This window comes from Diospyros lotus, chromosome 9 (assembly GCF_014633365.1).
Source record: "Diospyros lotus cultivar Yz01 chromosome 9, ASM1463336v1, whole genome shotgun sequence".
Classification (NCBI taxonomy): Eukaryota; Viridiplantae; Streptophyta; class Magnoliopsida; order Ericales; family Ebenaceae; genus Diospyros; species Diospyros lotus.
The window spans coordinates 35,373,699-35,397,846 of record NC_068346.1 but is presented as its reverse complement, the minus strand read 5'-3'; the positions used below and the strand labels follow the sequence as shown (position 1 = coordinate 35,397,846).

Genomic DNA, 24,148 nt, shown 5'->3' with positions numbered 1-24,148 from the left:
TCACACCTGATTTGAACATGAGGGCAGAACCTCTCACGCCAACAAGAGTGAACCAATTCTCACCCTAATGTATACGTGGTGCACTAATAACTAACTTTTACTTAAGTTAGTAATATAATGTTTTAACTAATTACTCCTTTTAAGACACATTTTATGCTATCATTCAGTATCAGAAGTGTCATATGCAATGAATTAGATATTAGTATCAATTTGCATAAATCAAGGCAACGTTGATCATATTTTTTCCAAATGCAAATTAAAAAAAAATGAAATCAACTATAAGTGTCAACATGCACAGTCAGGCAACATGGATTCTATTTTTCCCAAATGCAATTTTAAGAAATGTCATTGTGAAAATATATTAAGAATACAACGATGATTAGCAATATGAATACAATAAATGCCACTATAATACAAATTACCTACTCACAATGTTATATTAAGTTTAGAATTCCCTTAGTTGCCTCTTGACTGGGTTGCGTGAAAATCACCTAATAAAATTATTAAACTATATAAGAATTAAATAAAAAAATGCAAGATGTAAAATATTTCCAACGATCTAAAACGTCTATTCTAACTGACTAATGGACCAAGATGAGACAAGCACAAAAAACAAAGTGAGGTGAATATAATTCTAAAGTTGGACTTTTAAGAAAATTGGTTGGGATTTAATGGAACATAAGGATTAAGTTTTACCAATTAAATTTAGATTTTTGAAAATAAATTTAGTTCCCACTTAAAATAAAATTGGGTTTGTTTTAGTTACTAAATTAAAATCAAAATTGGTTAACCATTGGATTTGGCCAACCAAGGGTAATATAGACCTATTTAGAAAGTCAATAAACTAGGGATATCATAAGCTACTATAAATAAATCGGGGATTGGACAATTGAAATATCACAAGCTAATGTAAATAAATTGGGGATTAGATAATTAGAAATATCATAAACTAGTCTCAATATTATTTATTAAATCGGGAATTGAATAATCATTGGAATTGGCTATCCCAATTACCTTTATCAATTTAGCCGTTAAATAAATCTGCATTGTATTAAATCAGGAATTAGATAACCAATAGAATTGGCTATCCCAATTATTCTTTATCAATTTAGGTATTAAATCAATTCTAGACTAACTTGGAGCAATCAGGTGCAACCTATCCATGGATTGGATTAGGCTTGCACCAACCAACCAAACACCCAAAATTAATTTTTAGGGTTTGAAAATTTGGTTGCCAAGCTGTGCGCGTGATTGTTTGGGGGGGGGGGGAGATGTTGGCCGGCGATGGTGGCTTTCGACCACTGTCGTCGAAGCTACCCAACCACGACCTTCTTGCTATTTAGGGCTAGGGTTCATCATGAAGAAGAACAAGAAGAAGAAGAAAAACAGAAGCAGAAGCCACACACAACGTCAGTTCAAGGAACTGATTAGAAGGAGCAAAAGAGGAATCAACACCATGAACCAAGATACCAACAATCTTATCCATGGCAAAAACCCATCCCAAAACTAAAATCGTTGGACATGGCAACGTAGGGTTGTTTTTACCTACGATTCTCGGCAACCCACAACATGTAGAAGACGAAGTTGAGAGAGAGAGAGAGAGATGAGAGCGAAAGAGAAAAATCAAGAAAAAGATCTAAATTTGTGAGGGAAAGAGTTGTTGCTTCTATGGAAGGAAGGCACTGTTATGAAATGAATGCCTCAACTTTATTGATGAATGAAAAACAAAACTTACATATAGAAGAAATGAGGGAAAAATAAACAGAAACAAAATTATGTTTCTAACTAATCTAACTAATCGAAATTAGTTTAGTTAATTAACAATAATCAAAAACTGATTTAACAATTTTCTCATTCTTAACACTTTTCCTCAAGACGAGCATGTTATGACTGCTCATATTGACCAGTAAACTGTGAAATCGAGATGGATGCAATGCCTTTGTAAACATGTTTGCTAACTGGAGATTGGTCTTTAAATGCAATGACTTTATCACTCATGCAAGCACATTTTCTCTGACAAAATGACAATCCAGTTCAATATCCTTTGTTCTTTCATGAAACACTGGATTCTTGGAGATATGCAATGCTGAAACATTATCACAATATAAATGCACTGATCCCTCATGACGAATTTTGAATTCATTTAACAAATAAATCAGTCACATAACCTTACATGTAGTTACAACCATTGGCCTATACTTTTCTTTAACATAACTTTTTGCCACCATTTGCTGTTTCTTTGACTTCTAACTAACCAAAGCATCTCCAAGAAAAACACAAAATCCTATCAAGGATTTTCTTGTTTCATTGCACCCTCCCCAATCACTATTCGAATATGTTTTTAGGATGAAATCAAAAGATGATGACATAAGTATGCCTTGTCCTGGGGCTGACTTAAAATATCTCAAAACTCTGTATGCAGCATTCAAATGTATTATTGCTAGTTTGTCCATAAACTGAGTTAAAATATGAATAACACTGCTAATATCAGGTCTTGTTAGAGTTAGGTATAACAACTTTCCTATAAGCTGCCTATACATTACTGGATCTTGTAGAAAGTCATTATCAATATGAACCATCTTATGATTACCTCCATATGTGTATTACTTGGTTTTGCTCCCAAATGACCATAGTCTTCCAACAACTCAAGAGTATACTTTCTTTGAGATAGTGAGATTCCACGCTTGGATCTAGCTATTTGAAGCCCAAGGAAATATTTTTGTTTGCCTAAATCTTTAAGCTTAAAGTAAGAGCTCAAGTATTTCTTCAGATCTTCAATAAGAACAATTTTGTTGCTTGCTATAATGTCATCAACATAAATCAATAAAGCAACAATATTTTCTCCCATATGTTTAGTGAACAAAGAGTAGTCTGACTTTGATTGAATAAATCCACAATGAATCAAACACTCAATAAACTTGGCATTCCATTGTCTAGAAGCCTGTTTTAAACCATACAATGATTTCTGTGTAATTTGCACACAAGCTTAATGTCTTTAGACTGTGAGCTATTAGATTCAATAGCAGTCTCCCTCAAAAGTTGATAGCCAAGGGGAAGATCCATATAAATTTCTTCGAGAAGATCCTCATTAAGAAACACATTATTAACATCAAGTTGAGAAAGGTACCAATTATTAGCAAATCAAGAGCGAGAAATACTTTAACAATTTTGTGCTTGGCAATAGGACTAAATGTCTCGTGATAGTCAAAGCCCTCATTTTGATTAAAACCCTTAGCAACCAAATAAGCTTTGAACCTCTCAATGCTACCATCTGCCTTAAACTTAGTTTTGTACACCCATTTGCAACCAATGTCATGTTTACTTGATGGTAAAGGAACAATCTGCCATGTTTTGTTCTCCTTTAAAGCTTTTAGTTCTTCTTACATGGCATGTTGCTAATGAGCAAACTGACTTGCTTGAGTATAAGTGGTTAGTTAAAAAGTGGTGGAGATAGAACAGGTAAACGCTTTGTACTATGGGGACAAGTTTTCATATGAAACGAAGTTTTGAATAGGATAGAGAGTACAATCATTGGATGAGGAAGGTAGAGAATCAAAAAACTGTAGGTTGGTGTAGTAGTTCTTAAGGTAAGAAGGTGGTTTGATAGGTCTAGTGCTGCATCTAGGTTGTACAGAGGTAATAGGTGGGGAAGCAAGTATAGTAGGAGCAAGATTAATTAATTAAGTTAGTAGTAGAATTAGGAGAAACAATAGGAGAAGGAGAAGAAGAAGATATTGTTAGGTTTGTATAGCAATGGCACCACAACCTAAGAGGGAGTGAATTGTGTGTTTGCAAAAATTAAAAACTTTTAGGAGGTTTTGAAAATAAATTGATAAATCAATGAATCACAACTAAGATAAAATGCAAGAGGGACACAAGCTATTTATAGTAGTTTGGCTAAACCTAGCCTAATCCACTCCCTGACCTCCTCACTAAGAATTTGAAACACTTAACTAAAACCTCATACCACCTTTTACCAAAATTCAGTAGGCCCTCTAGCTCACAAATTAGGAAATACAAGAATGATACAAAAGAAATTATCTAAGAGTAGTTACTCTTTGTTATAAGATCTCTCAAAATAAACACAAGGGTTGAACAAAATGATACAAATAATAATTAAAGCCTTTTGAGAGAAAAATGAAAGCACAAGTAGAGTGGAGAAGTAAAAATACAAATGTTACCTCAAATGAATTTATTCTTCTTTCTTGGTTGTCTCAAGAGCTTTCTTGAATGGTATTTATAGACATCACAAGAATTTCAAAAGAAACTAATTGTTTATAGCCGTTGGAGCTTGTAAAACTAGCCATTAGAAGTCTTTGCAATAAAAAGGATCGACACATTCCAATAATTGGTCAACAAGTTAGTTTAAAATTTAAACATCGGTCAACAATTGATGAAGAATGGTTGACAATATTGAAGAATGGTCGACAGTTCATGATGTAGAGATGGTCGACAACCAACAACTAAGAGCTTGTATAAAAACGATCAACAAGGTTTAAAAATGGTTGACATTATAAGAGTAAATGGTCGGTAACTTATAAGAAATAGTCAATAGATTGCTTATGCAAAAAATAATTTTAAATTAATTTCAATGTTTTAAAATGCATTTGAAGAGCTTGAAATTGAGCAACAAAATAAAAAATAAAATATAATTTTCCAAATACCATCAACAAATTTATAACAAGATTTTTGGCATTGGATTGCATGATGATATTAATTTTGATTTTGGTACTTAATAGAACATATAAAAGTAATTTAGAGCACCAAGTTAATAACCTTTGCAAAATAATTCCATCATCAAAATATAATTATTTTTTATTATCAAAACCATATCAAAGGCAAAACATCAGATATATCAACAGAATGAGAATATAGATATATAAGGAGAAACAAAAACAACAATAGGTGTTCAAGTAAAGGATGGAAGAAACAAATTAGGAACATCAGCAAAAACAAAAGCATGAACAATGGTTTAATGTGTAGTATCATGAAAGGGAAAAATATCTTCGTGAAATTGAACATCTCTGGAAAGAAAAATATTGTTGGAATCCAAATCATAGAATTTATAAGCTTTGACACCAACAGGATAACCCAAGAATATACATCTCCTAGCTTGATAATCAAATTTCCTTCCTTGAGCAATAAGTTTAGCTGCAAAGCATAAGCATCCAAATGATCTAAGATGACTATAACGAGGCAGTTTATTGAATTCATAGGGTGTATTGTTGTCTAGAATAGGGGATGGAGTTTTGTTAATAAGATAAGTGGCAGTAAGCACGGCATCACCCCAGAATTTGATAGGTAAGGAAGCATGAAATAAAAGGGCTTTGGCAATGTTTAGGATGGTTTGATGTTTTCGTTCCACCCCTTCATTCTGTTGGGGGTATAAACGCAACTTGTTTGATGGAAAATCCCTTTTGAAGCATAAAAGGAAGGCAAAGAGAATTCAAGTCAGTTATCAGTTCTAATGGCCTTAATAGACTTGTGAAATTGATTAAGGATTAAATAATAAAATTGCTAGATTAGTTTAGGGACCTCTGATTTTGTTTTCAATAAGAATAGCCAAGAACATCTCGAAAAATCATCAACATTAATGGTAAAAAAATATTGATTTCAAGCAATATCAGGTTGGGAATATGGACCCCATATATCCATATGCACTAGATCAAAGAAAGTAACATAACGATTAGTATGAACAAGAAAAGGAGAACGTTTCAACTTTGCTTTAGGACAAGTCAAACAAGAATTGTTTACAAGTGACAAATTGGGTACAACGGACTGCAAAATATGAAAATTTTTACTAGAGATATATCCTAGCTTATGATGCCATACATTTGAGGAAACATTAATGAAGGGAAACAATAGTACAACCGTACAGATAAAAATAAAATTTTTATCGTGTATTAGATACATACAGCAGAATATAATATACACGTCATACAAAGGTTGGGTATTTAAGTAACACGCATATTTAACAATTGAATATAAATAAATTCATACTTACTATCTGATGTATGGTTGGGATATATAAACAATTTCTATACTAAGATCGTATCCACCTCATGTTGTGGTGGTCCTAGTCTATCCACACCTAGTACACTGAATGATATTGTTCCGGTCACATCTTCCCTTGTTAGACACAAAGGGTTTGCGTACTAATTACTGGTGTCTGCGTTTCAAAATTATACGCATGACCTTCACATGTATAATTTCTATGGCAGTAAAATATTTTCAGAGGTGGCAAATGAGGAAGAAGATGAAAAAGAAAAGAATGCCTGCGTGGGAAGTAAAGAAATCTGCTTCCCTTAATTTATTCTCTCTTTTCTATCTATATTATTTCATTCTTCTCCTAATTCAATTAATCCTCACGTTTGACACCCCATTATCCCAATAATTCAATGCAATCAATCAATTTTACTATGCAATTTCACTATGGAATCAACTATGCAATATGCATTTTAACTATACAGTATGCATTTCAACTATTGACAGGTAGGGCCAAGGGTCAACTTTTGAACAACAACTTTTAGAGAAATTTTGGGCACACGATGTTGATAACAAACGCAATACTATATGGTGTGTGACTTTCTAGGTTCACTACCCCCTAGCAATCAGATAATACTGAAACCATTTTTGGTACTAGTTAACCCTTTGACCTATCACTGAAACTTTTCCAAATCCCCATGACATTCCAAGAGTTCCTGAATAATGCCTAGTAGCAGTTCATGAAAGCATAGGTGGTAGTGAAATCTCACTTCAAGTGAACCTATTACAGTTGACGATCACTGTATGTTATAATCTTTCCATCACTTAACGTCCCAATTGAGTAAGAGTCATTGAGTGATAAACTCACGAACTCAGTAACTATGTGTCAAACTTTATTAATGTGACTAAATGACACCTTAGGAAATACATTTTCTAACTTTCAATTTGTTCTGGCTAGGGACTATCCCGTCACACTAATAGTAGTAGATCGCATAAGACGTTCACCCTATAAAATATTGACGAGGGTGATAGATTTTATTCTCAACACCTATCTCCATATACCAGCAATATGGAACCACATAGATGAACGTTCCCATCTTCCAATTAGATGACTCAACTCATTAGTAAATTCCACACACCAATACACAAAACAACTGTGCTGGTTCAAATATAAGGATCAACACACCATCACAACCTGATGATACGACCATTATCCACCAGGCCATGTGGTCAGTCATCAGTGTCACATTTAGTTGATCATTCTCTAATGACCAACCACAGGTCTACTAGGGACATCTTATGTTATATGAAGCGTGACACACCACACTTCCATCGGTATCCCATATTGAACAAGATAGTAACCCCTGTGCTAGTTCATACTCGATTAATCGAAGTCCCCATCTGAAGAATCTAAGGACTAAGAATAATGTAAAAAGTTCTGTTACTAGAGAATCCTATCACATAGTCTCAACACTAATTGAAAATAAGATTCTCACACACAAAATCTATGGACTCATTCATATAATTGATTGGAGAAAATATGAATGAAAAAAACCTTGTCTTTTATAGTTTTATACAAAGATATAATGAATGCATAAAAACAAGCCAACTAGATGTCATCCAAATCTAGTATTAGGGCACAAAATGCTAACAATTAATTAGAAGCAGTTTTATTGGAATAAGAAGCAACATGAGCATCAACATGAAACATTATAGGTTGGAAATGAGACTACAAGTAAAAGAGACCATCTTAGAGCTTAACTATGCCAATCATCATCCATGATGACAAGTCCTAAATAACACAACAATTAGAAAGAACAATAAGACAATCTTTCGTGGTTGAAGTGAATTTACTAGCTGATAAAAGATTGAATGTAAAGGTTGGAACTAGGACATTGTGTAAAATGATATGAGAGTTCAAGATAATTGTGGTAGTATGTGTAACCTAAGTAACACAGAAACAGAAAATGATACGTTTCTGAAACGAAACGAAAACGCTGAAACGACATTTTTCTAAAAATGTAAGAAACAGAAGGGTAAACTGTAAATTTAAAAATATAGGGGAAGTTTTGTAAATATAAATTTTAATATAGTAAATTATAAAAATAATTTAAATATAAAAATTTATTTTCAGTGATATGCAATGTGCCATATTACTGAAAAAAATTAATTAATTTAATTTTAATATAAATAAATTAAAAACAAAAATTAAATAAACATAAAACACAAAAAAATGCATACACCTCTAAACACAAAAGACATAGTCTGAGAACACACACCAAAAGCGATGGAAGCGACGAAATCAGAAGCAAAGCAACTGAAGGAACGACGGATCGATGGTCGAAATCGGCAGCGACGGATCAAAAGCGATGGATCAATGGTCGAAGCGACAAATCGGGTGAAGAAGAAGAAGAAGAAGAAGATGGTAATTGGTAAGCAATCTACATCGATAGTCGAACCCCGATGGTTGAAATCTAGTGTGAAGAAGAAGAACCCACGACGGATCTGTCAATCCGTCACTTTCGACCATAGATAGCTGACGGATTGGGTGAAGAAGAAGATTGCTTACACAGCAGATTCGGAAAAAAAAAAAAAAAAAAGCCAGAAAGAAGAAGAAGAAAAGGGGAAAATGAGGGGGGTTCAGCTAGCTTTGGGGATGCTTAGGGCGTGGGTCGCGGGTCGTGTGGCCGCTATTGTGGGAATCGGAAACGTGTTTTTCCTTAAACACGTTTCCATTTAATTTTAACAAATTGCAAAACGACACCTAAACATTTTGCAATTTATAGAAACAACCCGAAAATCGTTTCGGGTCGTTCCCATTTCGAAAACGCCGAAACGGCATCCCAAACACGTTTCTGTGCATCTTAGTGTGTAACTTAAACTTTCATACCATTAGGCAAATGAGCAAAGGCATTTTGAAGTGGAACATATGAATCAAAAAGAGTTAAAGAACAAATAGTGTGATATGTTGCTCCAATATCAATGATCCATGGGGAGGTAACAAACTTTGTTTGTAACAAATTGTGAAATGTGGTGGAATTTATTGTAGAGGAATTGGTTGATTTAGGCTGTGAATCAAGCAAGGAATGATCATTGAGCAATGATATAAGTTTTTGAACTTGTTCTTTAGAGAAACTTTATTATACAGATTGATCCACAGGTTCTTGATTAGCATTCAACTTCGACTATTCACTGAATACTTGATTAATTGATCTGTGATTTGAATTAGCACCAGAAGTCTTTGATTTTGTAAACTTAAAGGCAGGTGAAAAACCATTCAATTTGTAGCATTTATCTCTCGTACGCCTAGGTTTACCACAATATGAGCATACAACCTCAAACTTATCCCATCTCTTAATAGCTATTATAGCCATTTCAATCAAATTTTGTGTTTGAATATAGAGACTTCTTTATGTTTCTTCTCTAAGCACCATATAATAGACCCAATCTAGTGTAGGAAAAGGCTTCATAAGAATTATTTGAGTATGTAGAGCCTGATATGACTCATTTAGTCCATTAAGAAACCTAAACACAATCTTTGAGTTAAGCATCAACAAACTTCTGAAAACATGCTTTGTTACATGAACCACATGCACAATGTGGCAAAGGTACGCAATTCTTCCCATACTCCATTGAGTTCAGTAAAATAAGAGTCAATGGACTTCGTACCTTGATTAATAGTGCATAAGAGATACTGTAGATGATAAATTCTAAACTCGTCATGTTGAGAAAACCTTTGAAGTAATGTATTCCAAATTAGATGTACATCCTCCATGCAAAACACTGCTGAAGCAATCAGCAATGAAATAGAACTCAACAACCATGCCACAATCAAATTGTTAAGAAGTAAACAATAGTACAAATAGCTTTTGACCATAAATTCTTTGGCAATTTCTTCCCAAAGAATAAACATCTTCCATCTCCATCACAATTATGTTATTCTTTTCAGATACACCATTTTGCTATGGTGTGTAGACAATGGACAATTGGTGTTAAATTTTGAAATCTTCACAAAACTTGCCAAATTGCTTGGAAGTATATTCTGTCCCATTATCAGATCCCAAAGTTTTGAGCTTGCAGCCACTTTGAGTTTTGAGCAAATTCACAAACTTCTTAAAGACATCAAAAACTTGAGCTTTCTCACTCAACAAATAAATCCAAGTCATCCTTGTCAAATCATCAATAAAAAGGATGAAATATTTACTGTTGCTAAAAGAAGTGGTACGTATAGGACTATAAACATCAATGTGTACCAATTTAAGCTTATCCTTGGCTCTCAAACCACCACCTTTTGGAAAAGGTAGCTTGTGCATCTTTCCTTCTTGGCAACTTTCACAAATCTGGCCAAAGGAATCAAAACCAAGGAAATCTTCAACTATGTTAGAAAAACACAAAATTTTCAAAGCTTTGCCATTATAGTGGCCAAAGCGTTGATGCCACTTTTTTGTTTTCTTCAACTTTAGCATTTAGAGCTTGATAGCAGAGAGAGTTTCCATTCAAAAAGAATGTGTTATCAACCATATTGACCACTGCAATCTTTGCTCCTTGTGGGTAATAAATAGTACAAACATGATCTTTGAAAAAGACAGAAAATTTGCTATGCATCAACTAAGCAATACTAAGCAAGTTTTGAGATAATCTCGGAATAAATAAAACATTAGAGATTTTCTTTTCACCTTACTTAGTATGCATGATGACATTACCTTTACCTTCAGCTAGTATTGTTTCTCCATGTCCAAGGACCACCTTTGTCCTTATAGATTTGTCAATCTGGCTAAAAAGACTGATATCTTTAACTGTGTGGGTTGTGTAGCCGTTGTCAATAAACCATGAGTTTATATTCATTTCAACAACATGAGAAGCTATAAACAAGAAAGTTGTTTTTTGCTTTTGATCATCTACACAATTTGCTTATTGCAGGGGCTATATATTGGAATGTTTGGTTTTGCTTGGCACGATAAAACCTTTCAATATGACCATCATTCTCACAATAATCACAATGGTAAACTTGTTTTTGGATCAACAATTTTTCTCAGCATGGTTGGTCTTTTAATTTGCAAAAATGGAAAGGGGGAAATTTTTCACTCCTTAATGCTCCTCCTTTTCCCTTACTCCCCTAATTTCTGGTTACCTATCTATCATCCCTTGCAATAGGTTTCTTGCCTTTGAATTTGGCATTAAAGACACCTTCAACATGCTCCTCATCACGGATTGCATCCCTTTGCTCTTGGGCTTGTAATTTGCTCAGCTATAGGAAGAGTAGTCAAGTCATAAGATTTCTCTATGGCTGAGAACCATTACAAAAAAATTGTTTTTTTGTGGTGGTTCTAAAATTGCCTCAAAATATGGTATTTTGCGGCAGGTTTTAAAAAATCGTCGCAAAATTTAAAGATTTTAAATTTTAAAATTAAATTTTGCAGCGATTTTCGAAAAATCGCTATTAAATTTAGAAAATAATTAAATAATTAAAAAATAAAAATTAAATTTTGCGGCATTTTTGAAAAATCACTACAAAATTTAGAAAATAATTTTAAAAAAAATTAAATAAACATTTATAGCGGTTTTGAAAAAATGTCGCAAAATTCATTAAAAAATTAAATTTTGTGGTGATTTTCAAAAAATAGTCTCAAAATTTAGAAAATAAATTAATAATTAAAAAATAAAAAATTAAATTTTGCTGTAGTTTTGAAGAACCGCCGCTAAATTTATTTAAAAATTAAATTTTGTGGTGATTTTTGTAAAATTGCCAAAAAATTAGAAAATAATTTAATAATTAAAAAATTAAATTAAATTAATATTTGCACCAGTTCTTCAAAACTGTCGCAAAATTTTAGAAAATAAACTAATATTCACAATAAAAATATATAAAATTTGATAATTTATAAAAAGAAAATTTAAAAAATATGTGAACTCTTCTTTTATTTTTGAATCAATTAATTTATTTTTAATTTATTCCATTATTCTTTCAAAAAATATGTTTTTAATTTAATCAATTAATTTATTTTTTAATTTATATTAAAAAATTTAAAATATAATTCTAAAAAATAGTGGTTGGATTAGCATATAATTAATATGCGCGAGTATATAACAAGTAGGCTTCGCAGATCGGATGGTTTTGTGCGCTCACTCGTGTACGGGAGGTCCCGAGTTCAAAACTGAGGAAGAGGGAAGGCAACTGGAATAAAATTTCAGCATTGCAGGTGGTGAGCGAATATGCAGCCAAGCGAGCACGCACGCGCAAGAGAAACAACGACAATTTTGCTAAAGTTCAATTATTTGAGTGATTTTAGCATTTTTTAGCGACGATTCTGATACTGTCACTAAATGTTTTAAAAACCGTCACAAAATCTATTATTTAGTGGCGGCTATATTTGTGATGGTTTTCAAAATTACCGCTAAATCACCTTGTGACGGTTATAATTGTCGCAAAATGTAAAAAAAAATTATCGCTAAATGCCAATTTTTTTGTAGTGATCTTCAAAGACACTTACCATTATTTTTTCCACAACCCTTTGATTTGGAAAAGTTTCACTAGCTAATTTGATTTGGTTCACAATAGTCATCACTTTGCTAGTGTACTCCTTCCCAGAGTCTAAATCATTCATCTTCAGCATCTCAAACTCTCTTTTGAGAGTTAGGAATTTAACAGTCTTCACCCTTGTGCTTCCTTCAAGCTCCTTTTTCAAATTATTCCAATCTTTCTTGGCCGTGTCACACTCAATAATCCTAGCAAAAATAGGATTAAACAACATGTATACAAGATAAAGCCTTTACTACAAAAAATTGACGTTTTAGCAATAAAAAATTTCATTGTTAAAACATCAAAATCCGTCGCTAAATTTTTTAGCGACGGATTTAGTGACAGGTACTTTTCCGTCGCTAAAAGTGGCGTTGATAAATTTAGCGATGGGATTAGCGACGGGTATTTTTTAGTGACGAAATCAGCGACAGGGGTTGTACCCGTCACTGATTAGTGACGGATTTAGCAACGGGGTTGACTCGTTGCTAAATTTGAATTATTTTATTTAAATTTTTTTTATTTTTTAGCAACGGGGTTGAGCCGGTCGCTAAATTTTTATTTTTTATTTAATTTTTTTTATTTTTTAGCGACGGGCTAAATCCCATCGCTAAATTTAATTTTTTTTTATTTTTTAGCAACGGGTGTGAGCCCGTCGCTAAATTTTAATTTTTTTTTTTTTTAGCGACGGGTTTGACCCCGTCACTAAATTTTAATTTTTTTATTTTTTTTTTATTTTTTAGCGACGGGTGTGAGCCCGTCGCTAAATTTAATTTTTTTATTAAATTTTTTTTATTTTTTAGCTACGGGGCCCGTCTGACCCCGTCGCTAATTCTTTCACTAAATTCAACCCCAAAATTCAACGCACGCTAGGCCCCAACTTCCCCTCCGTGCACCACGTGGTTGCGCTAGATATTACTCCCACAGCTATTATTCTCAAGTTTTATACCTGATTCGAACCCCCAACCTTTCATGACCAAGTTTCGCGCGCGAGCCAACTGATCTGCAAGCCTTCTTATTTATTGTTATACATAAAATATATTTATAATATTTGCTTTCAAATATTTTAGAATTATATTTATACACCAAAATTTCTTAAACTTATTTAATAATATTAATTTTAGTAAAAGGATTTATATTAATTTTAATTTTATTTCATAATTCATTCAAATAAAACTTTATTAGTTATTATATTAGCAGTGAAAAATTATGTTGTTACTTTAATTTTAATTTATAATACTTTTAAAAATTATTAATTTAGTTTTTAGTAATTTTAATGGTAGTAAAAATTATTATGAAATGTTTAAATGTAAAATTTTTAATTTTTACTTTATTTTTTTTATTTTTTTAACGACGGGGTCACCCATTGCTATATTTTGATTTTTTTTATTTTTTAGCGACGGGAGCACCCGTCGCTAAATTTAAATTTTTAGCGACGGCGTTGACCAATCGCTAAATTTTATTTATTTTTTATTTTTTTATTTTTTAGCGACGAAGTTGAGTCCGTCACTAAATTTTAATTAATTAATTAATTTTTTTATTTTTTAGCGACGGGTTGACCCCGTCGCTAAATTTTAATTAATTAATTTTTTTATTTTATTTTTTAGCGACAAGGTTTTGCCCGTTGCTAAATTTAATTCTTTTTATTTTTTAGCTACGGGTTGACCCCTCACTAAATTTTAATTTTTTTTTTTTTAAATTTTTAGTGACGGAGTTGAGCCCGTTACTAAATTTGAATTATTTTATTTAATTTTTTTTATTTTTTAGCGACGTGTTGATCCTATCGCTAAATTTTATTTTTTTTATTTTTTAGCAACGGAATTTTCCCCGTTGCTAAATTCTATTTTTTTGTTTATTTATTTTTATTTTTTAGCAACGAGATTTTCTCCGTCGCTAAATTTTATTTTTTTTATTTTTATTTTTTAGTGATGGGATAGGTCCAGTCATTAAATTTTAATTAATTAATTTTTTTTTAATTTTTTAGCAACAAGTTGATCCTGTTACTAAATTTTAATTAATTTTTTTATTTTTTTATTTTTTTATTTTTAATTTTTTATTTATTTTTTAATTTTTTCATGCTAAATTTTAATTTTTTTATATAACTTTTTTATTTTTAGCGATGAGTTGACCCGTCACTAAATTTTAATTTATTTATTTATTTTTTTAATTTTTTAGCGATGGCTCAACTCGTCACTAAATTTGAATTATTTTATTTAATTTTTTTTATTTTTTAGTGACAAGTTGATCTCATCGCTAAATTTTAATTCTTTTATTTAATTTTTTTATTTATTTTATTTTTTAGCAACGGGTTGAGCCCGTCGCTAAATTTTAATTTTGAAATTTAATTGTTTTTATTTTTTAGCGACGGAAATTTCGTCGCCAATTCCGTCGCTAAATTTAGTGACGAGGTTTCTGTCACTAATTCCGTTGCTAAATTTAAAAAATATATAAAAAAAAATTAACGACATAAATTTTGTCGCTATCCGTCGCTAATTACCAACAGAATAATTCCGTCACTAAAATACTTTTTTCTTGTAGTGCTTCTCCTCGTGTTGTCTTATTTGATTCAAGGTTGGATTTGCTCCCAATGCTGGATGATCAACATCATTCAAAACAAAATCCCAAAGGCCAAGTGTTTTGAGATAGGATTGCATTTTAACAACCCAAAATTGATAGTTGTCACCATTAAATTAGGGGGGGGGGGGTGGAAACACCAAAATTAGAAGACATGTTGTAAAGTATAAAATTGGAATTCTCTTTCTCTCAAACAAAATCACAACCCTTTAAATCTAAGACTTTGATACCACTGTTGAAAAAATAATAAATGAAGGTATTGCAGAAGCAATAGTAAAGTCTCAATGTTATGTTAAACAAAGAGACAAAAATAAAAAGAAAATGTGAGAAGAATAAAACAAGAACTTGAATAAAGATAACTTCTTCTTATTAAATTGAAAACTCACGTTAAATTTCACACTTCTACAAAAGATAAAAATGAAGTCTTATTTATACAGAACTTAAATACATAACATTCATCAAATAAAAACTGAAAAGCTATAAATAAAACTTTAAATGTGGGATGTTTTGCATTCCAAATTTGAATGCCAAACTTCAGTTAGAAATGAAAAATATAACGGTGGAGACTCAAATGAAAATCAGAAAATTAAACCAACTTTAATTAAAGAAAAATATCACAAATCTCAACAAAAACTCAGGTGCTGAAGGCAGTGGCAGAACTTTCAGGTATCAGCTTCGACCTTCAACTCATACTATTTATATGATTTATTTCAGAAACAACTTGTAGAAATGATTATTAAGACAAGATAGTTTAAGATTTTGATTGAATGCAGGTATTGAACAAGTATCGGTGGATGGTGACAAGGAAACGCATACAGTGGTGGGGAAAGTTGATGCAGTTAAATTGACAAAGCAAGTGATGAAGACTGGAAAGGCAGCAGAGATCATCAGTGTTGGTCCACCGAAACCAGATCCAAAACCCAAATCTCCAAAGCCTCTTCTTTCCTACTGCCATTGCACAGATTGTCAGCTTGTTGATTCTCTTTTAGTTCCTTCTTTTGTGTCATAGATAAAGTGAAGATATCATTTGGGTTAGTGTATCCATTATTAACGACATCCCACAAATTTTGGGCACAAAAGTACGTCTTCATTTTGATAAACCAAAAATCATAATTATCGCTGTTAAAAGTTGGAGTTGGAATTAGAATGGATGAGTAGAATGCGTCGACCATAGTGTAAGCTTATGCCTGATAAATATCGAATGTAGTTTTGATACTATTGATAGTATTTGGTTGAATGGAATGAGTTAATTTTGTAGAAGTTGGTGAGGAATGGTTAGTGAATTTTGGAAAGACTAATTTTGTGGGGTAGAAGAGTGGGACTCAAATTGAAAGACTATGAAAGTTGGGGGAGGAAAAAACAAATTAAAAAAGATGCAGGTTTGACTTTTCAATAAGTTACTTGATTTTCTTTGATTGCTTGATACAAAATACATACATAATTCCCTTTCCCTTTATTTAATACAAATTCTAGATAATTCTATCACTTATTTAGAATTGGAACTTTCTAGAAATATACAACAAAATAATAGCCACAATTGCTTTCTTGCTGTCCAAGTTTTTCTAATTTCAGCTAGAAATTCTATTCTAGTTTTTTCTAGAAATGTGCAGCATATTTCACGTTTCAAGATTACGCCGACTACCCTTACTGTTCAAAGGCCGTACTGGATTACCCTTGCTGTTGGATTTATGTTATATATGCTGTATTCTTAAACATTTTATATACCCATTTGAATTTCTTAACGGCCCATTTAGTGGATGGCAGGTCAGTGTAATTTTCAAAATGTGAATATTATGCTGTAATTTAGTGAAACCCAGGTCACAGGTCAACTTTTGAAGCCTGCAGACATCTCAACTGAACTCACAAGCAGCTAAGTTCCATCTTATTTAGCTCTACAGAATGATGATAAACTGTTTGCAGAAGATCTAGCATGGAATCTCTTGGCCGAATCAACAGATCCTGCTAGCAGTTGCATGGCCTTTCTCTCACATAATGGAGCAGTTGGGGCCACCATAAGGCTCATAGCGCACCTCGACAAGGCGGCAGCAGGCACTGCAACAAGGAGGCAGAGTTGCTGGAGGAGGCTTAGGCTCCGTAGGCTTTGAAGGCTTAGGCTCCGGCTTTGGCTTTGGTTCGCTAACACTGCCGAAAACTGCGGTCTTCCCAGTCTTCCTCACTTGCTTTGCTACTTGAATTGGATCAACGTCCCCAACCACCTTCAGTATCCCCTTCTGTTCATCCACAGATATTTCTACAATACCTGTTCAGCATGTGCTTATAAATTTGTCTTAAAATAATCAAAAGTGTATTGTTCATAATCAAATTTGAATGAAGATGATGAACCTAGCTGATACCTTCAAGTTTTGTGACTGCTTTCAGTATCTGAGTCTTGCATTTCTCGCAGGAGATGCAGACCTTCAACTCTGTTACCTGCAGTAATGTAAATATGCATGGAAACAGATGAACAAGAGATAAAGGAAACTTGAATGAGTGCACCAAAAGGTACCGTATTACGTACCTTCATGGCAGTAGTTTGGTGAAGACGAGAAGCTGGATATTGAACTTGTGGGCTCATTTCATTCCTATTTATACACCTCAAAATAACTTGCTGTTTTAAGGCCATTATTGGCCGACAAGTTAGTGGATGGGCATTATTGGCCTACAAGTTAGCAATAGTACGAAATGAGCCAATGAAAGAGGACCTTCAATAACATGTTTTGCACCTGGCCTTTGAATTTTCTAAGCAAGATGTTTAGTGACTGGCCTTTTGCTCTTACTGGCAATAGTAAGATTACAAAATACTTAATTCTCACTTAATTTTTTATTTTCAGACTTAATTCTTAATTTTATTGATTAGGGAATTCAGCCCTTTTTTTATTTAGTCTTAATTTTCAATTATTATTTATTGTTATTATATTAAATAATAATTACTAATGAAATAAGTTCATTTTAAAGACTCAGTCAATAAAGTGATATGAACTTGCCAACTGAAGGGTTGAGAGTCTATATCTATAGAGATGTTACATCAATCAATTGACGACGAGGAGCTTTACTTATTGATAGTGATTTTTGATAGTGATTTTTGGCAAGTGCAGGGATTGCACATGTTACAAAGTAGTGAGTAAAAGTATTGTTTTCATAAGAATCGATTCATAATTATTAAAATTATATTAAATTAAATATTATTTAAATAATAAATTAATTAATTTAATAAAATAAAATAAAATAATAACACATAAAATAAATATAAAGAAGTTTAAGTTTTGAAAAGTATTAGGGTATTTCAATTTCATCCAAATAATTTAATTTAATTTAAATGGTTGATGATCTAAATTTAATTATTTATGTAAAGATAATTAATCACATAAGTCAAATTTTTACTTCCGTTCTAATTATATTCCTGTGGTGTTTATTATCTAGATCAAGTTATAGATTTTTCTTTTTAGTCTAAATCAATATCAACATATCAATCAAATATTGGCGAAGTATTTGATAGCATTAAGCACAATAATAAACACTTGCATAAATAAAAAAAAAATCAATCCATGAAAATCAAATTATCATATTTAAGTTACATCAAAAGGCCCTAGTTATAGAGTTTAGTTCATATTACAAATGATAAAATTCATAACAAAATAAAAGAAGATAAATATAGGATTTAAAGAAAATGGAAGAAGAGAATAAAATTCTTCTGATGTATAGAATTTCTTTTACCAAAAATATTATCACCAATTCTTAAAGAAATACAAGAAATCTTCCACCAAAAATGATTCAATTCTCCAATATCCTTTAAGCTTTCTCACCTACAACTCTCTAATTTTTCAACATTCCTTCTCTTTTTATACTCATCACTTTTTTTTTTCCTTAATTTTCTCCTTAAAACATGGATCAAACTATACCCATGCCCACTCAAAATTTTAAGTCCCACACTCAAAGAAAAATATAAAATAATTCTTCAAAATATCAAGAATTACAATTTAGAGATTTTTGTAATATATATGGACTTAATTTGATTAGACTTTTTGGCTGGACTTCTTTGGTCAATTTGATCCTAATTCTTTAAGAGATAAGAAGCTCTAAACAACTTAAAAAGGCTCATTAATTCATCTACAAATCAATCCAACTTGGAGAAAATGGAATGAAAAATTTGTAGGCAATACAGATTTTTTTAAATCTTTGATCTTTTGTCACTCTAACGGCCATAACTTTCTGTAGAAAATTCAGATTTATACAGTGTTTGAAGCGTAGAAAAGTAGGCATATAGGGTTTTCACACACACATATATATATATATATATTTAGAATTTTTAGAAATTCCAATTAATCCAGTTTTTATTTTTAATCAAACCCTTGAGCAACGAAAATTTATTATTTTTGTTGTTCTTACTTTTCCTTCAAATTCTGTCAACATAATAAATTACCTAAAATTAATATATAAAACATATAAAATATAAGAATTAAACATAAAATTAAGTAAAAAATATTAGCACATCACTTGTCAAATAAACTTTTATTTAAATTTTTTAATTTTTTTATATATACGAGCCATCCCTCTAATATATATAACATGTATGTACATTTATGTACACTAGGGGTTAAATAAGTAATTATACAATTCTAAATATAATATAAATATAAATGTAAATAATTTTTCAGGTCTTTTATTTTAAATATAAATGGTTAATTTTATACAAGCAAATAAATAATTATACAAATGCAAATTCAAGTGTATTTACAACTACAGGTGTACGGATTCTTCATATATAAATTTACAACTATGTAGAATTATTTTGATTAGGGATAGAGTCGGTGCATGCTGTTAATATAATTAAAAAGTTGTTGGACAAAGTTAAAAAACAAAATTATCATAATGATTAATGTGGTCTTTAGCAATGAGTATTCGGTCGGTTCGGCTACAGTCATGTGTTGCCCCTTCCTAGAGTGGCTCAACCAATTTGGGGGACTTAGGTAAAAAAGTTTGTCGAGAACTTCTCAAGAGTATTAATTTTTTTTATAAAAAAATAAATAATACACCTTTCTACTAAAAAATTTCGTCATTTCATTAAATTAAAAAAAAAAAGTTAAAGTTTAACGATAGTAAATTTTCATCTAAAATATAATGTCTGAGAGATCAAAATAAAACAAACAACCTATTATAATAAACAAAGAAATGGTAAAAATTGAGAAGAGAAAATTGGGAACATTGAGATTTTTTTAGGACTACAATTGAATGATTTATAATAAAAAAGAAATTTACAGTCTTAAAGTCTATAAGATATTCAAAAAGAAACGATAAAAATTGTAACAATGGGAAAAGAGAATGTAAAAATTGGGAAGAAAAAACGTTGTAAATTAATTGTTGGACTGGGTGTCTTTGAAAATTTGAACTGAAAGTTGGATTTTATTTTGAACTCAAATTTTTCTTAATAAAATATTTATTATTAAAAAGAAAAAAATATATAAATTATAAAATTTTAGGACCTTCATAAATGCAGGGCCTTAGGTGGCCACCTAAATGACTTCATGCACGAGCCAACTTTGTTTGTATTGAATAAAGGGAATTAAAGGGAACAAATGTAGTATGGCCATGGAAACAAATCTACCGCCACACTTAAGCTTAGGAATAGGGAACTATGTATGCATTTTGCATCAAGCAATCAAAGAAAATCAAGTAAGTTATTGAAAAGTCAAATCTCCATCTTTTGTAAATTGTTTTATTTCTTCTTCAACTTTCATAGCCTTTCAATTTGAGTACCACTCTTCTAGCTCCTCAAAATTAGTCCTTCCAAAATTCACTAACCATTCCCGACCAACTTTCACAAAATTAACTCATTTCATTCAACCAAATACTAGTGGTATTAAAGTTATGTTCGATATTTATTGGGCATAAGCTTACACAATGGTCAATGCATTCCACTCATCCATTCCAATTCCAACTTTTAACGGCAACAACTATGATTTTTAATCTATCAAAATAAAGACGTACTTTTATGCCCAAAATTTGTGGGATGTCGTTAATAATGGGTACACTAACCTATATGATATTTCCACTTTATCTACAATATAAAAGAAGGAACTAAAAAAGAATGAACAAAAATATTCTCTACCTCTCCTAGCTCTACAAATGAGCCTGACCGATGAATACTTTTCGAGGAGCATGGGAGCAGAAACTGCAAAAGCGACTTGGGATGAGTTGCAGGAGGAGTTCAAAGGCATCAACAAGGTATGAACTTGCAAACTTCAAATTTTGAGAAGGAAGTTTAATTGAAAATCTAAAAATGAAAGATTTTGAGACTGCAAAACAATATTACTCTAGGGTGGATGAAGTGGTAAATCAACTCAGAACTTATAGGGATGAAATTTTTGAAAATAAAATTTTTGAAAAAATTCTAATTACATGTACAGAAAAATATGACCCGATTATTGTAGACATTGAGGAGTCTAAAGATATAGACAAATTAATAGCTGCAAAATTAATGGGTTCACTAGAAGCTCATGAACAAAGATTAGAAAGGCATTATGAAATTGACACGAAGAATGCCTTTCTGACGTAGCGGAAGCCTTCTAAAACCCGTTGATTCACTCACGAATGTCGGATTATAGGACTCAATCAATGATTCGTTGATTCTAAAGAATACTGAAAAATTGAAGAGAATTATGGAGAAAATGTCAACATAAATTTATTGGAATTTTCAAATCAACCCCTATAAACATAGCATTTATAGGCTACATTAATGATTAGGAAATTGAAAAAACATCCCAAAACCCTAAAACCCAAATCTTACCAAAAAGGCAAGATTGAGTTTTCATTACAAGATCAAAGTTAGATGGAAATAAATAAAATCCCCCAAAACAGTATATTAAAATTCATTCCCTAATGGAAGTTATTCCCAAATCAATTATTTCCTAAAATAGCAAAAATGCTAATTTTGAAGCTTAAACGAAGGAATTTGCCCGAAAAAGCACGGACCTCATCAGCAAAACTGGTGACTTTGAATCCTCAGCTCGATTCCCTTAAAATTAGCCTTTAAAATTAATCACCCAAATCACAACTTTCATAAAATATTAAAGGCATCTCATCCACATCACTTTCAATCTAAAGTTAATATGCAGTCTCAAAAATTTAAAGAAAATAAGAGAAAACTTAAAGAAAATTCTAGAAATAGAGGAAGTCAAGGAAAACAAGTCGATAATAATGTCGAATTTGTAAAAGAAAAAGTCACTTGAAGAAGGATCTGAGACAGTCTGACCGGGATCTTAGAACCTCGTGGCTCTGATACCACTTGTAGGTTTTATATAACCTGATTTCTCTGCCAAACACAGATTAAGCGCGATACACAGTAAACCAAAACTTTAAACAGAAAAGTATAAATGCAAGACACAGTGATATACGTGTTCGGATCAATAGATCCTACTCACGGCAGAGGCTCCGCCTCTAGTCAATCCACTAGATCTCAAGTTTACAAACGATTACAAGACCATGAACAGTAAAATAGAAACAGTATTGCAATACAACTGAAAAACAGAAACGAAAATAACAAGATCAAGATAGATCTGTTCTATACCGATCTCACGATCAAGGTAAAGATCTGTTCTATCAGTTTACAACCTCTCACGCCTCAGGCGTTTAAAAAAAAATAAATAGAGATTAAGCAATAGCCGTTCTTACTGTCAAATCTTACCATGGAAGCAACCAAAGAATCGAATGAAACATAGATCAGAACGAAGGATTCACGAATAGTGTCTCGCTTCAAGAATCGCCGACTTAGGGTTTTCAGAGAGAAAGCACAAGACAAATATCAGAGAGTTCTTAGAGATTAGGGCATCGAGCTGCCCTTTTATAGCAACGCCAATCATGGGCTAAACAGGAATGGGCTCGGCCAGCAGCACACGAGGCAACACGGAAATAATATGGGCTCGGCCCATATAACACAACAGCCCAAATAACATGCAGCTGATATATATTAACAACATATATATATAACAACATATAATGAGACATTTATATTTAAATAAAACAAATATAAAAAATACATCTCAGCAACATGTAACAGCATGCCAGAAATCTGATAAAAACATTTTGAATCACATAATATCAACAAATTCCACCTTGATTCAAGAATGGATTAAAAAATAGTGGATGATGACTAGAGACCCCTGCATATCTTCCACAGCTACGTTGGAAGAATATTGAGCAAGTCCAAAGCCTGCTCAAACTTCACTACAGGAACTAATTTAGTTAGGATATCTGTAGGATTTATCAAGGTAGAAATTTTTTCTATTTTTACCTGACCTTTAGCTATAATATCTCTAACAAAATGAAGACGCACATCTATGTGCTTGGTTCTCTCATGGAAGGCACTGTTCTTTGAGAGATGTATTGCACTTTGGGAATCACAATAAATTTTAGGAATTTGGTTACCTAAACCTAATTCTCTAACTATTCCTTGCAACCAGATGGCTTCTTTCATAGCTTCTGTTAATGCTACATATTCGGCCTCAGTGGTTGATAACGCCACTATGTGTTGGAGATTTGCTTTCCAACTTATCACATTTCCACCCAAAGTGAAAACATATCTTGATAAGGATCTTCTCTTATCCAAATCAGCTGCAAAATTAGAATCACAGTAACCCTTAATGCTGCTAGAATTTTCAACATTTGATCTAAACACTAAACCCTTATTCACCGACCCCTTTAAATACCTAAGGACCCATTTAACAGCTGACCAATGTTCCTTAGATGGATTGCACATGAATCTACTTACTAGGCTAACCCCATAGGCTATATCAGGCCTGGTACTTATCATGGCATACATGAGGCTTCCCACTGCATTAGAGTAGGGAACCTTCTTCATGTAGTCAGCTTCTTCTTCAGGTAAGTTTCCTTTTACAGCTTGGAGCTTAAAATGAGGAGGTATGGGGGTTGAAACAGGTTTGCAGCCTTCCATATCAAAGAGGCTTATCACTTTCCTTAAATAGCCTGATTGGGATAAGGTCAATGTACCCCTTTTTCTATCTCTAGTGATATCTATCCCTAAGATACGCCTAGCTGCTCCTAGGGTTTTCATTTCAA

General features: G+C 32.1%; 2 protein-coding genes across 3 annotated transcripts in view; one reads left to right on the top strand and one right to left on the bottom strand.

Moving 5' to 3' along the window:
- LOC127810089 (heavy metal-associated isoprenylated plant protein 43-like) overlaps positions 1-24,148 on the top strand; it is a 72,416-nt gene that overhangs the window by 26,748 nt on the left and 21,520 nt on the right. The gene's annotated exons all lie outside the window — the stretch shown is intronic.
- LOC127810091 (heavy metal-associated isoprenylated plant protein 43-like) lies at positions 16,860-17,638 on the bottom strand. The gene is made up of 3 exons (XM_052349346.1): positions 17,595-17,638; positions 17,431-17,506; positions 16,860-17,336 (listed from the first exon to the last, which is right to left on the bottom strand). Exons 1-3 carry the CDS (start codon positions 17,598-17,600, stop codon positions 17,062-17,064), a joined length of 357 nt encoding a protein of 118 aa, XP_052205306.1. The 5' UTR covers positions 17,601-17,638; the 3' UTR covers positions 16,860-17,061.

What these genes read in the sequence shown, in the direction of transcription:
- LOC127810091 (XM_052349346.1), bottom strand. An exon ending in AGCAGTCACAAAACTTGAAG is followed by an intron (nt 17,337 to 17,430) that starts GTATCAGCTAGG and finishes CATGCTGAACAG; the next exon opens with GTATTGTAGAAATATCTGTG.